Genomic DNA, 14,888 nt, shown 5'->3' on the forward strand with positions numbered 1-14,888 from the left:
TTTCACAAATAGACTGTGTGTCATTTTTATATGTGTCATTTTCAATTGGAGATGGTAAAATGCAATCCAGAGTCCATTAAAAACACATCCATAGCACTTTTATTTAGTGCCAAATTAGAATGGTCGGTTTCTAATTTTAGCAACATTAGCAAACCCCCCAATATTTCTTGTTTCTACACCTCAGAGAAACTACCAATCCTACTGACAAAGTATACAAATATACAATAGAAAACGTGTTCAGGGTGCAAATGTCAAATTATTTATTTATTTTTTTGGCCTCGGGTTACCCCAAAGCTGTTTGGCACCTGGGTACAAAGTCACATCACCCATATCAAAAACCACCACTGGTCATTCATAACAACTTGCATGCCAAACAGGTGAAAGGCTTAGCTTCATTTTTTTATTATGAGGTATTAAAACTTTTTTTTTTTTACTGTGCCTTTGCTTCAGACAGGCAGTTAGTCAAACCAAAAACAGAAAAAAAAGAAAATCAAACACTTGAAACACTTGATACACATATGTCTAGCATAACAATCTATTTCAAAAGCTAGCATTATTATATATATACATATCTATTATTTGCATAACAGATATGAGCAAACATGGAAATCATTGTTGCTGCTGGGTACAATAAAATGACAAAAGAGCAAATGAGGTGTCATTCAGTAATCACCTCAGTAAAGTCTCTAAGATCATTACAGTGTCCTTTCGATTAGACTCATTCATCAACATTGTTTCCTTCTCATTCTTTACTTGTCCTCTGGACGTCTTTATTCACTTCCAACCTTCTTTAGATGCTCTGGTTCCACCCTGACCAGCTGAGAGTCCTCAGTTATCTCTACCAGACCCTGCATCTCTGGGCCATCTACACTCACCAGCTCTCCTTCCTCCAACTCCACATGCATACCCAGCCCGTTCTCTCCCTCTGGCTGTGCCTCTCCCTCTGTCACCTCAACCATCTCTGTGTTTTGCACCACCTCCTCCTCCCCTTCCCGGATCTTCTTCACGTGGAAAGTAAAGGGGGGGACGCGGTACACGGTTGTCTTGGAGCGAGCAAACTCTGTATGATCAGGAGTGAGGGATTTCTTGAACTTATCTTTGGAGCTTTTCATCTTTGCCCTTCGCTCCTGGTTGGGGGTCATGCGGGTTCCAAGTTTGTTGATCTTTTTCTCGAGGTTGTGCTTCGTCTTCTCAAGATTGTCACGGGTTTTCTGCCTCGTCTTCTCCAGGTTCTCGCGGGTCCTTTGCTTGGTCTTTTCCAAGTTTTCCTTGGTCTTTAGTTTGGTTTTCTCCATTTTTTCTTTGGAAAAGGCCTTCTTTATGTTGTCTACTTGCTGCTTGGTGGAACGTTGGAGACGCTTTGTACGAGACTCTTCGATAATTTCTTCAACTTCAATTTCTTCATCAGAATTGAGACTTTCTTTAACTCCTTCTTGTCCATCCTCAGGTATTTGCTCTAGGTCTGCCACTGCTTTGCTTTCAGCTGTCTCTGCTGTCCTGGGCTTGGATTCCTTTGGTGTCTTCACTTGGTCCTGACAGTAGAAAAAGGAAGGGAGAAGAGAAAAATGAACTATTAAATTGCTGAAACTGAGTGTGAATTAAACCAGATTGCAACATGATAGCTACTTTTTTGGAAACAATACAACAATGTTATTTGATTTATTCTGGAATGAAAGCTACCTGCTTCAGAAAAACACCCCCCCCCCTACCCTGATGAACCAAAACTGAGATGGAAAATGTGAGCATGATAGTTTGCAGAGTGACTCATTATCTTAATATGCAACGCAAAGCTGCAGCTGGTGCAGAATGCCACCTAGTGGTGTAAAATGAACACCTCTAATAAAATTTGCAAAGATTTCAACCCAATAAGCATAATTTGTACTGTGGCATATATATTAAATATTACTTAACTTTTAAGTTAAGTAATATTTAACTCCAGAGCATGTTTTCTGCTACTGCAATCAACCTGAAATGAAAGCCAAGAACATCTTGCATAAAACCACATTACTTCCTGTCATTTGGTATAATTTTTGCTTTGAATCCTAAACCAAGTCTTTTGAAAGACACATTTTAGGAGAGGTGTATGACAGAAATCCTAAGTATATTTTATAGCCAAAAAAAAAATACCAAACCATTTGCATTTACATGCAAACTATCAATGTTTCATAATTCAAAGGCTACTTTGATTTCATCACTTCATCTTATAATGTACGCAGTTTCACTTAAAACCCGCAGCACAAAAGCACAGCAGATTCACACTTGGTTGAAGAAGTCTTCATATGCAAATCAAGGAAAAAAGAACAGGGACTGATTTGTGTTGAGTGTAGAAAGTTAGCATTTAATAAAGAGAGATTAACAGAGTCAGAAACTCCCACCTTGCTTTTCTTTTAACCAAGACAGCAAGAGAGGAAAAGAAAGTTTATCTTTTTATTCATAAACTGCTATGTTGGTATCCTTGAGGACACAAGGAAAGAAACAAGTGCTGAATAGGTGACAGGTGGACTATGAGCTTTTTGCAGCCTCTTACCATGACTTTCAGGACTAAAGAATGTGATTTCGCTCCTATCATGCTAACAAACTCCTAAAGGGACTACAGGTCTTACATTGTTGTCAGATCTCCAAGGAAAGGTCAGGGTGATTTTTTTTCTCTATTAGTTCTGTGATGTCAGTGCAAAAATCAGAATTGTAACTTTTGAAAGGGTGTACTGAGAACTTAAATCATTATTATAAACATAAACAGACTAAATGTCTTCTGACAAAGGAGATGATTATTTGTGAAGGTCCCCTAAACAATATCTTTCAATCCAATATTTTGATAGCAGGAATAAATTGTGGCAGTTAAACACCAGCACACAGAAGAGAACAACTGACAAATAAAAGGTATGGATGATCAGCAACTCATAAATGATGTTGTTTCTATTGATAGAGAAAGATAATATGCCTTATGTCGGACTTGTAAAAGAGAAGCACCTGTCAGAATTTTCTACACTGTTTAAATACTGCCACACAACCACAAAACATACATTGCCTTCATATCCGGTGGTGTATATATGGTGGCACTGGCCGACCCACTGTGTGCGCGTTTATTTTGAGCTGGCCTTTTCTGCTTTCTGGATTCCATCTACCCTCCTCTGGCCACCAGCCACTGCATAGCTCGGCCCTACAGACAGCCCACCCCTCGCCCCAGCTGAACAACACCATCCCCTGCAGTACAGCAACAGATAAACACAGCATGCTGCAACCATAGTAACCACCTCATCATGCAGGCCATGCTGGCTACTGAAGATTGAGCTGAGCTGCATAAATAGCACATTTCTATACGTATATTTGTATAGATGTATATGTAGATATATATATACTCCTGTCACATTAGCAAATTTGCTGGATGTTAAATTGTCCCACTAATCATTTCAATAAACAATCATTTTGTTGCTTTGAGAGCATTTTATTGATAATGACATAGTAGTGCAAGTTTACCCTCTCATAGACCAGTAAATTTGGGATGCAAAGAACTTAACGCTGGAACAGAAGTCATAAATAATATGGATATATTATGGATGTATTTGTGAACAACATTGAGTAATGATGTTGCTGAAATGAGACAGGCATCTCTCAAAAGTGACTAAAACATATTTCATTACAGATAGATATGAAATAAATATGCAAGAAGTTTGAGGCTCTTAGGAATATGGGTAAAAACTTTCCTGTTTACAGTCCATTGAGCTCTAAGGAAATCGTGATGACATCAGTGAACCCTGTTTGGGTTTCCCGCCCTGATAACAAAACACACGACTGAGAGCCTCTGTCTGAATATGTTAAATACATTAGCGTCCCTGTGTTACCTTCCACTCTCCACAGATTTACTACTTCACAGCAGCGGAAAAGTTTGCCCGCTGTGTGAATGTATTCACTGACAGGCGCCAAGGGAGCGGGGACTAAGAATCTTCTGTTAAATAACATAAACCTCCCTTGTTGATGGCTCTTTCCAACAGGAGTAACTAAGTGGTCCTCATGGAAAAGTTGATCTTAAGCATCCTGTTTTTGAACGGTTGCATATACTTGGCTATCTGTGAAGAACATTAAATGATTCAGGAATAGAAAATAGGTTTGGAGACATAAAAAATGCTATTCGAAACAGAATGGCCACCACTCTGAGATGAGAGCTCTCCTTTTGGGGGAAATGTTAATTTTGTAAATGTTTGAGGAAAGCTCTTACAAGCAAAACATTATCGTACCTTCTCATGACAACCAAAGGCTGTTTTATTTTCTGCACCAGATGGGTAAAATTCTGTGTCAGCTAAAGGTGTAATATGATACATTGTCACTATGGACAACAACGGAAACGGTGCCATGAACTGCTGGCTTCTTTCTGTCTCCATTACCAAGATTATTTATCCAGATGTTGTAGTGAATACCTACACTAATCTAAGAAATATTTAAACAAGTTAACTAAAAATATATTTAATGGATATAAGCCTCATTCAAACAACTACTAAAAGAAAATTATAGTGAGATATCTTAAAACTGTCATATTAGTGGTAATTATAGTTAGATTCAGCTTTCACTCCCTGCCAATGCCAACCTTTTATTACTTTCCAGTTTGCATCATAAATAAATCAGAATAATATCAAGCTAAATTAAAACTGAAGGTACAAGCGTCGGAAAATGTCAGACTCACTGTTTAGATAAGTCCGCACACTGTTAACAGATGCTCTTAATCCACCTACATCCATGCAACCATTTAACAGGCTGGAAGATAAACAGACACACACACTATTCCTTTAGAGGCAGTGTGATGAAAGGCCTCTTCAATGAGTCACTGGAGCAGCTGTCTTACCCTGTCCACTCCTTGCAGCTGTGCTGCTAGCATTCACAGTGAGTGATGTCTCTGACCGATATGTCGCTTAAGAGTGGGAGAAGGCCAAGGGAGAGTTTGACATGGGTTGGAGGTTCGCGTGTTACATCTCTGCATGAACCTGCATCAGGACGCTTTGATGTCCAGAGACTGCTTGCAGGCTATAATAAAACCGCTAATGTACTCTGGTCATTAATTCTAAAGGTTCCTACACTGTCCAAAATAAACCTTAGGCAATTCATAGGGGACTGGCCACCCGCCTACTACTCCTTTAGGTATTTCAAAGGTGAGTCAGATGACTTACGGCAAAATGCAAATTCTAGGGAATGAAGTTTTTGAGATATAATTAGTTCCAATGGTGCTGGACTAAACCACAGCTTGCATACAGATTCATTCAAAGTGAGAGGTTTTATTTACCAGAAAGCCAACATCAAATGGAGCTCTTTGATTTCTATAGCTCAGGCTTTCCACAGTTCTTGACTCTGAAACCACTGAAATCTCAGCACAGTTATTCACACTTAATGATGTAAAATTGAGTTTTCCATTCTTGTGTTAATGTGAGCTGCCAAGAACACTGGAAACAGTATGTGAAGGTATTATATAATGACTTCATTCTCTTCAATAGTACAATCTGTACTGACAAAGTGGTACATTAAGTAGACTTTTTAATTATATCTTTTTCAGTCTTACTTCAACTTAGTTTATATGTTTGTATTCCCTATAGACTAGCTCACCTAAGATTAAAAAAAGAGTTGTGATAAATATGCATATTCTGTAAGTATCTATGTTTAAATAATTTTCATTTACATAAAAAGGATGTAGAATATTATTCATGTGGTTGTATCATTTTCTCTTTTTATGCATAACTTAGTGAAGAGGGAGTATAAATGTTTCCTGTGCTCTTAAGCCAATGCCCTACTTCAGATGGTTATTTTCGCCCATTGAAAATTTTGCTCTCAAGGCTCTGAATCAAGCCATTGTTAATGTGTGTGAGGGAACTGGAGTATTTTCAGTGGAAAAGCTGAAATATCTACTATGACTCATAGATCCCCACCGTCAGCAAAAAAATCTGTATTGAAATTAAATGAAGTTGAGGGCATTTTGTTTACAATAGAGTCCTGTTTCGCAATTTTTTAAAGCAACAGTTCAGTCTTAACCTGTGTAAATGCATAAGTACATGTGCTTACTGGCATACATATAAGTGTTTGTGTGCAGGGAAAACATTTCTCTAACATCATATTGTAGGTTTGTTGCATAGTAACTTATTTAATTTGTTTTTCTTGACTACAAAAGACAAACGTGTCACTGTTTCTAAATAGTTTAAAGGCTAATCCTAACTCAGCTAACAAAATGTTGCTCCCACTGAACCTAATATGGCTATTATTTTTATTAGTAATAGATTAATCTTCCAAAAATATTTGAGAGCATGCAAAACCTAATGCCAAGGCTACTATAAATCCCCGGGTGTACTCAGATGCACAAAGCAAAAGCTTCATATGCCACATAAGCAGTGGAATGAACCATAAAGGTGAGTCTGACTGTGGATTCTCACCAAAAACATGTTGCTTTCATTACCAAATTGTCAACTTAAAGCAATTAAACAGCTATTTATTAGAAAAGTTGCTGCTTGGTCATCTAAAGTTTTGCTTTTGCTCAAGTTTTTTCTGGTTCAGTTTCACTTATTACATTTATGAAGATGAAAAAAAAAAATCTACGTCTCTAAGAAAAATTCAGAATAACAGGAACAAAATTACTTACATCTATATGTCTAGAAATATGTTACAAAGCAATTTCAAAATCACTCCAAGAACATTTCAACAAATCTTTAAGGTCCAGACTTAAAATCTGCAAGAGACTCTTTGGCCATTAACGCTCAAAAACCCTCCACTTAGATTTAGGGATAAATTACGTTTTTTTTAAAATTATTATTGTTATTTATTTATTTATTTATTTTTTACAAAAAGCCAGGCTGATTTTGGTGGTGCATACATTAAATCTCTGTGGCATTTTTACTTTATCCAGGTCATCTGTGATATTAAAATTAGTTTGATAATCTGAAACATTTCAGGACTAGAATAAGAACAAAATTTGAAACAAGACTTTTTTTTTAACACGCTAAATGTATAATTTTTTTTTCAATGAACATGTTCACTTTCAATTTTTTGTTGTCTCTTTTTTGCTTCAATTCAATATCCAAAACCATTTTCTTGGGCAATGATCATTGTATATCAATTTATTTATTGACCAAGATTACACTTTTTTTTCGATGGCTTTTTTCATCTTCCTCTGTTAGCTGACATAATCAATGCTAAAAACAATATATATGGTGTCAGTTTAGATTTTATTCAACTGAAAAGTTGGATTAAGTAATAAACATAATTTCTGAATAACTTTTGTTGAGAAAGAAATATTCAGAAGTCAAAACATTTAGCTAGTGTTTTACTCTGATTATGTTCTCATTCATATGGGGACAATGTGCCGAATAAGCTTGGAGAGTATCAGCAGCATTGCCCAGAGCTGAAACGTGGTATGAGGACACATATTTGTTCCCTGGCCAAGTAGCTGGATGACAGCTACAACTGTTCAAACTAGATGTTGACCTGATCTGTCTTCCAGTTGGTACATCCTGTTTGATGCCACGGGATGTGGGATGGGCATGTGTGGAGAAATGAGAAGGAATTTAAATTTACCAGGAGTAACTCAAGACCTCCTTCTGGCATTGTTTAAGACAATGCTAATTATTTTTGGCTGAGTAAATTTTGCTGATGAAATGAATATGCTGCATCAGTCAAATTGCAGCACAAATTTGGGATGGAGCCATGTCAGGAAGCAACATTTTTTTGTTTGGTTTTTTACTATTTTCATTGCACAATTTATCACAATTCAATACACAAATGCTATGTTACAGATATGGTTTATATGGTAATAGTTTTGGTCAGTTGTTGCAACTTCCAATCAGGAGAAAGATCCAGAAACCCATCAAATACATTTCAGGATGGATAAAGCAAGATAACATAAAACTTCAGGAATTGCTTTCTCAAAATCAAGACTTCAGCCACATTTGTGGAATATGCTTAAAAGTTAGGGTCATTTCTCTTTGTATTTTCTGTAACTAAATGAACTGAATAGGATGAAATAACATTACCAGTAAATCCATTTGCACCAACACCCACTTTAACACAGGCAAACAACGGTACAAAAGCCCTTACAAGCAGCACTTTGAGCTACTTTATCAAATTACACTTGTTTGTTGTGCTGTACGGTCCATAGGCCTGACTGACAGGTAAGTGTTTGAAATGTTCCACATCACTGCTTACTCAGATTTGTTATTTTTGCTTTGGAACAGCAAAGAGAAAAGAAAAACAATGCGGTGGCAAATGAGGCTTGCTTCACAGGGACGTTAATGGAACAACTTTTAGAGAAAAAACAATGGTCTGCACTTTTTAAAATATGAAAGAATTCCAAACAAAAGGAGGGGAAAGGGTTGTTTTTGCTTCAGGGTGAACTCATTTCCTTCTTGTTATCAACAAAATATACATGTGTTAAAAGAAAAAAGGGAACCCTCAAACAGTAACCTGCATTTAAATGAGCCAAAAGAAACAACACTCTGGCTCCATGATGTCGCTCTCCGCTGCTAAAATAAGAGATAACACTGGAACACAAACATAACAGATATTATCTTCATGGTATTAGGATAGTGCTACATTTTGAGAAACACATTTATTTCTTACTTAAAATTAAATAAAAAGGATTAAGACATAATTTAAGTGTAAACATAAATTTATTTTTAAATTAATATGTACACAGACGGCATTATTTAGAATTACCATAAACAACCAGAGGACTCAAGGAAGTAGTCCAGCTCAGATAAAGTACTGACGATAGAAACTATTGTTCCCATGTTCCGTAATACAATATTGAAGAGAATGGCTCTTTACACAATTTTCCTAACATGAATTTTTTGACTGTGTCATATGTTGTATAATTCAACTGAAAAAAAGACACGTTTTTTTTTAAAACTTCACGTCATCTTTACCTAAAGTTCTCCAAATCTATTCAATTGTGATGTAATTTCTTTTCTACTGGCCATAACTGGTATGTTGTGGCCAACATAACATATCAGATATCAAGATCAAATGTTGGTCAAAAATTGTATAAAACTAAGTATATGTCTGTCATTGTACACACTTTTTTCTTGTTTTACATTTTACCTTTAAATAGATTTGACTGATTGTCTTTCAGTTTAACTGCACAAAGCAAATGTAAAACAAAAAAAACAAACAAGTGAAGTTCTGAAATAATCATCTGCTCTACATCACTAAAACTTGGTAACTTGAGATGTTTACATTTTGGGGATTTATTGTACAACTTTGGGTTCAACTTAAAAATGAATGAACATGGGAAACAGTTGTTATTTAGGCTTAGTGCAATCTCTCTATAGACAGAAAATGGAGACAGGGAGTGTGTTGGTAATACTGGAAGAGCTATGCTATCAGTTCTGGATTAGACGTCTGATTGGGATTAAAATAGGCCATCTCGATTGTAGGAGAGATAAGGGGGAGTGGCGTCTGAAGTGGGGGTGCAGAGATGCCAGCAGAATGAATCAGAGCTCTATCTTTGTGCTGCTTGTTGACTTCCTTTCACTCAAGTTACTTGGTTTTACTTGCTATGACCTGATAGGTAATTGAAAACACTTCATTGTAGAGGTGCTGACATGCAGTCTATGCAGGGACACAACAATTCAGTAAAGAGGCCAAAGGGCTTCCCATGGTTGGAATTCTACGTCTGGAGTAAGAGAAACTATGCTGTTACAGAGACGGGCAAGTTGAAAATCTATGACAGAGAAGTGAGCAGTGGTGTACAGGGAGCACTCTCTGGCTGGGATTGGAGCTCTGCATAGAGTTGTTAGAGTAGTCTGTAACTGAGAAGTCCTCTAACTCCCTGATAGAATGACCACATAGCTAACGTCGTTTTTGAGGAGCATCCAAACACACCCTGATTCCAGACGCAGGAATACCGTCTCACCATGTCACAGACTGGTGGATTATATTGCATAAACTAGATGAAGACACATGTAGAGTTTCATGAAATTGATTCATACAAGTTTTTGATCAAAGTCAGCGAGTCATTAAAGTTTAAATTGCATGAATTTTGAAAATCATCACTTTTTTTCTGTGCATGAGACCATATATTTGTGTCTGACATTCATGCCAGGTCAGAGACTAAATACTGCTAATACACATCTTTCTCACTTTAGAACTAATGAAACTCAATTCAGCCCAATTTAGTTCAACTCAATTACAAACACCTTAACAATACTAAAGAAAAACTAAATGTAAAAAAAGTAAAAACTCAAAGTTTCTTCAAAAACAAGACTTGACAACAAAAATCTTCTGTAACAATCTGTTTTGCACTGAGTCTGAAAAACTCCCACAAGAAGCAAAGGTTGCTTTGCTCTTTTTTCCAGACAAATACCAACTTATTTATGCCACCATCTTAACATCTTCACCCATAGTAGAAATCTTTGTTGTGTTCACGTTCATGATTAAATTATTGCTTCCACACATTTCCACAAAGTGATCCTTTGGTTCTTCATCATAGTCTGCAAACTTTAAAGTCATTCAGATATTTCTGGAGCTGACAGGTCTCAAATTTGAACTGGAAGTCTAAGGTTTACAGTGTTAAAGCAAATGGTGAGAGTACAGTTTCCTGTGGTACTCCTGTGCTGCTGACCTCCTAGTCAGGCTGACACACCCTTCAGGGTCACAAACTATGGTCGGTTTGCTACTGTTCAAATCTAAAAAAAAAAGTGGTTAGCATTGTTGATTAGCAGCAAGAAGGTCTCAGACTCAAATCTTAACCTGATCGTTTTCTTCTTGAAGTTCTCCTTTTGTAAATTTTCTCCTGTTATTCTGTCCTTTTCCAACAGTGGACTTTGATATAAGACTAACTTTATACTATTTAATGATCACTTTGCCATTTGGGCAATGCAAAGGTTCAGCGCTCTATACAAGCTCTATACGGTGGTCAAATAAGTACAAGACAAATGAATGAGTGGGTCTCTCTTGGCATATCAGCCACTCCAAGCATTTGGCATGCCAAAATGACTACATCTTTATCAGCAAAGACAAGGATAGCTTAGAACAACATTAATTACATTTATTTTTTGAAGTCCTTGCTTCAACATTTCAGTATGGCGTACAAAATTATCATAGCAGCTGAATATCATATATATATTTGATATTTCTGAGCTGCAACATTCAGGACACTGAAATTTTTTTAAAAACTCAGAAAATGTTGAAACATCCAGATCAAATCCCATGCAACAGCTTTCAAAGCAGTGTTATTTTTGCTCGAGAAATCCAGCATTCACCATCAATTTCGCACTAAACAAGAATCTACATGCAGATAATTACCATAATAAGTGCAATTTTAAATGAGGAGAAAACACGACTTCATAAATAACACTGTGAAGAATATCTATGTTATGTCCAGTCTAAATTATTAAAAGCCTGTTTTCTGTTCTGGGTTTAAATGTTGACAGTGACTAAGCCTGGGTGGTTGAATGTCAGATGTAATATTTGTGGCAAGAATGCTGGGACTACATTAATAACCTCAGTCAAAAAGCAGGAGCAGCTTCTGCTGTTGCCTGGGCAGATTTCATCCACAGACAACAAGCTGGGTGACAGATCAAAGGTTTTAGACATTTGTGACTCTTTAGCTGATTTGATGAACAAGCTCACCACAACAGCTAAAGATCCCTTCCAGTTCTTCCTTCTGACTGATTCTCTAATTTTGAGCAGCTGCAATGAGTTCATGTTTAAATTCCGTATTCACAGTCGTTTCATAACAACAACCAAATTACTTGCACATGAATTCACATTCTAAACTTTGCCCACATAATTACAATATCCTATTTATTTGAGTTTCTTTTTTGCCTCTCATGAAATAGAAACTTGGTCTTATAAATGAGATACATGGAAATGAGGGGAGAAAAGAAATCATTTTAAGTGACATACACTTTAACACGATTCACAGCCATGTCATTAATAAAATGGTCATAGGGAAAATATGCAAGAAGAATATGAAGTAAAGACTCCATTGACTCACTGTTGGCTGCCACCAGCAGTGCCCTGATGACGGTGTAAATGTGATTCATGCTGAGGGGAAAACCTTGCACTGCGGTGCAGTGAGGACACCCACAAAGCGAGGAATATTTAAAATATGTATATATATAATATCTTATGTATGGTGATATGCAATTTGCATGTGGTAATTATGTCTTTATTGCTATGCCCTGCGGTTGCCTAGCAATGCTGAGTCCCATCAGGTTTAAATATAAAGCTTCCATCCCAGGTTTCCCAACCCGGAAACTCTCAACTGTGCGGCTATTCTCGGAGAGCACATCCAGCAGTGTGTCACAACACAAAAATACAGCACCTGCACTCAGCTGAACAAAGAAAAGCAAGATGACTCGTAGCACACAGCGACATATTTCACTTATTTTACTGAAATCTGAGCGAGAACGACTTTGACATTGTAGGTGAAACCCAACACACACACGCAGAAAGTGGCGAAGCAATTCCATGGAGTCTTGCCTTAACCTCTACACGCTGTACTTCAACCCTTACATCAGTCTTACCGTATTTCTAATTCTAAACCTGTCTCGCGCTAACACATCAACACGCAAACAGAGTGAGTGGAAAGTGGTGAAAACTGGCTGAGAGCCAGTGCTGATTTGCATTGCTGCCAATATGTGACCTATCTATCACTTGGTCAGATAAACTGGACACAGTACAGTCATCCTTTTAATTAAAAAAAAGTAGGCCGGAAGCCAGGGGCAACCACTGCAACATAGCTGAAAGCCTTACAGTCTCCAAAACAGCAGGAGGCACCTGCTTTACTGAGTAATTTATTGGGGTGAAGTGCCTATGATTGGATTTCTGCTGGATGCCAGCAGTGTAACCTGCTCTTGCGGTGCAAAGGGTTTGTGCCTGCCAATGTAGAGCCCCAAGTAAGCTCCACACATGTGAGACCCCTCTTATGGTTGCCACCATAAGATCCCTCGCTATAGATGTATTTGAGATTAACTCATCGTTTTTCCAGCAAGTGAAGCATCTGAGTTTATACAGGAAATTACTGCTGTATATCCAAGTGATTTTTTTTTTTACAGAGCAGCTTCAACATGTGTCAGACATGACGGCATGTCGAGCTAAAAAAAAGAACTGCTCACTGAGGTAGCTATAGTCCTTTGACTAGTACAGCTGACACTTCTTTTCTTGCTTCTTTGATTTTTTTTTTTTTGTGGCTCACATGTTCAAGTTATTTCTAGTTTGAAGCTACTTCTTCTGTTTTGTACCTTTAAAACTGAGCCTGTCTTTGCTTACATAGGTCCAATCATTAACTTAAGTACAGTATTATGTGCCATAAATTTTAGCTTTATCTTAAGACATCATCAAGATAAAAACATTTAACATATTTTCACCTTTCATTACTCCAAACACCACTCTGTCCTCAGTAGTGGGGCGTTGGTTCTGTCTCAAATAGCTCCACATGCCAGTATTTATAGGGCTTGTATTTTCATTTACAACCAGGAGTCTTTATATAGATTTTATTGGGTGATCATGTATGCCTGTGGAATGGAAAAAATTGCTACCTGCCCCAAGTTTTCCATGAAAGTCACAGGTTCTAGTCTGAACAGAAGCTGCACAGAAGCTTTTGAGGACAGGAGAGCTTTTGTTGACTACTTTGTAAACATCACAGCCTTGCTGAAGTTTTAGGAATGAGTGATTCTGAGATATATGTCATGGAATCTACATAGCCTTGGCATCTCATCCTTCATCCTGAAATGGCTGCAGTCCTCTTTCCATTTCCACTAACAAGGCTCAACTCATGCCATAATTTGACTTTTCTTTCTGCAGAGATGAGGTTAGTAGATTGCTGCGACAGCCTTTCAGGTGAATTTCACACATCTTTTCCAAACCTCCTTTCAGGATGTGGGGAATGCAACATACCAAGTAGTAGATTAATACATTACTGTGAAGCTTTACTTATGTCAATAGCGATTTCAAGATATTCATTTGAATCTGTTATGACTAAAGGTGTGCTATAAACTTATAAAAAGACATCTCTTCCACATTTCACCTGGTAGATAAGGACTTTGAAGTTCCGTCTCTTGAGCAGCTCGTGCTCGTTGCTCTCCAGCTTCTTGATCTGGCCCGCCTGCTTTTCCAGGTTACTGCGCACCGTCTTGACGTTGACGCTGACCTTACGCACCTTGTCCAGCATTTTATTGACTGTGTTGGCAGTGTCGACGTGGTTCTTGGACAGCTTTGCCAGCTCCCCTTGGATGGTTGACACAGACTTCTCCATGGCCTCCTGCCGAGCCTCGAGTCCATTCTGGGTCTGCTGGATCTTGTCTACCACACCTATGATCTTGTCTAGCAGAGACAGAACCATGACCCCGTTCATCTGAGCTTCACTCTTGCCTCCAGCATCCAGCACCAGGTCCACTTCTTCAGCTGGGTCATCGTCATCTACTGCTGGCTCTGTAGCAGCGCCAACAAGAGCAACCTCTTCATCATCATAGGGTATATCAGCATGGGGTACATGTTCCTTTTTGACTCCTGTGTCTGCCATACCTATCAACTAAATATACTACCTCTTTACCAAAATAAACAAGCTATTCAGATAAGCCCTATTCTGTTTTTCTTTCTTTTAGACAACTTCCTAACTTACTTTTTTGCCTCTTTAGATTCCTTTCAGACAATCCTCTCTACCTCTCTCTGCCTTTGCTCTGGGATGTCAGCCAGCCAAGGGGAGTGGGGCCTCTCACAGCTGAAGCATGTGTGCCCTGACTCAAATGCCTCTGCTCACTGCAAAACCACCCAGCCAAACACTTCCCTTCATACACCCAGCCTCCACCCAGTACCAGCCTACTGCTGCAGCTCCACCCCGTTCTGTGCCTAACAGAATGTTTGTAGACCCCCTCCTCTTATTGGCATAACACTCCCAAATAAAACGGCAAGGTGAG

At 38.0% G+C, this 14,888-nt stretch overlaps 1 protein-coding gene across 1 annotated transcript; it reads right to left on the reverse strand.

Annotated features, from left to right (window-relative positions):
• Positions 1-236: 236 nt before the first annotated feature.
• cavin1 (caveolae associated protein 1) lies at positions 237-14,746 on the reverse strand. The gene is made up of 2 exons (XM_005796775.3): positions 14,000-14,746; positions 237-1,532 (listed from the first exon to the last, which is right to left on the reverse strand). The coding sequence occupies exons 1-2, from the start codon at positions 14,492-14,494 to the stop codon at positions 771-773; spliced, it is 1,257 nt and encodes a 418-aa protein (XP_005796832.1). The 5' UTR covers positions 14,495-14,746; the 3' UTR covers positions 237-770.
• Between the last annotated feature and the right edge of the window lie 142 nt (positions 14,747-14,888).

This window comes from Xiphophorus maculatus, chromosome 16 (assembly GCF_002775205.1).
Source record: "Xiphophorus maculatus strain JP 163 A chromosome 16, X_maculatus-5.0-male, whole genome shotgun sequence".
In the NCBI taxonomy this organism is placed as follows: domain Eukaryota; kingdom Metazoa; phylum Chordata; class Actinopteri; order Cyprinodontiformes; family Poeciliidae; genus Xiphophorus; species Xiphophorus maculatus.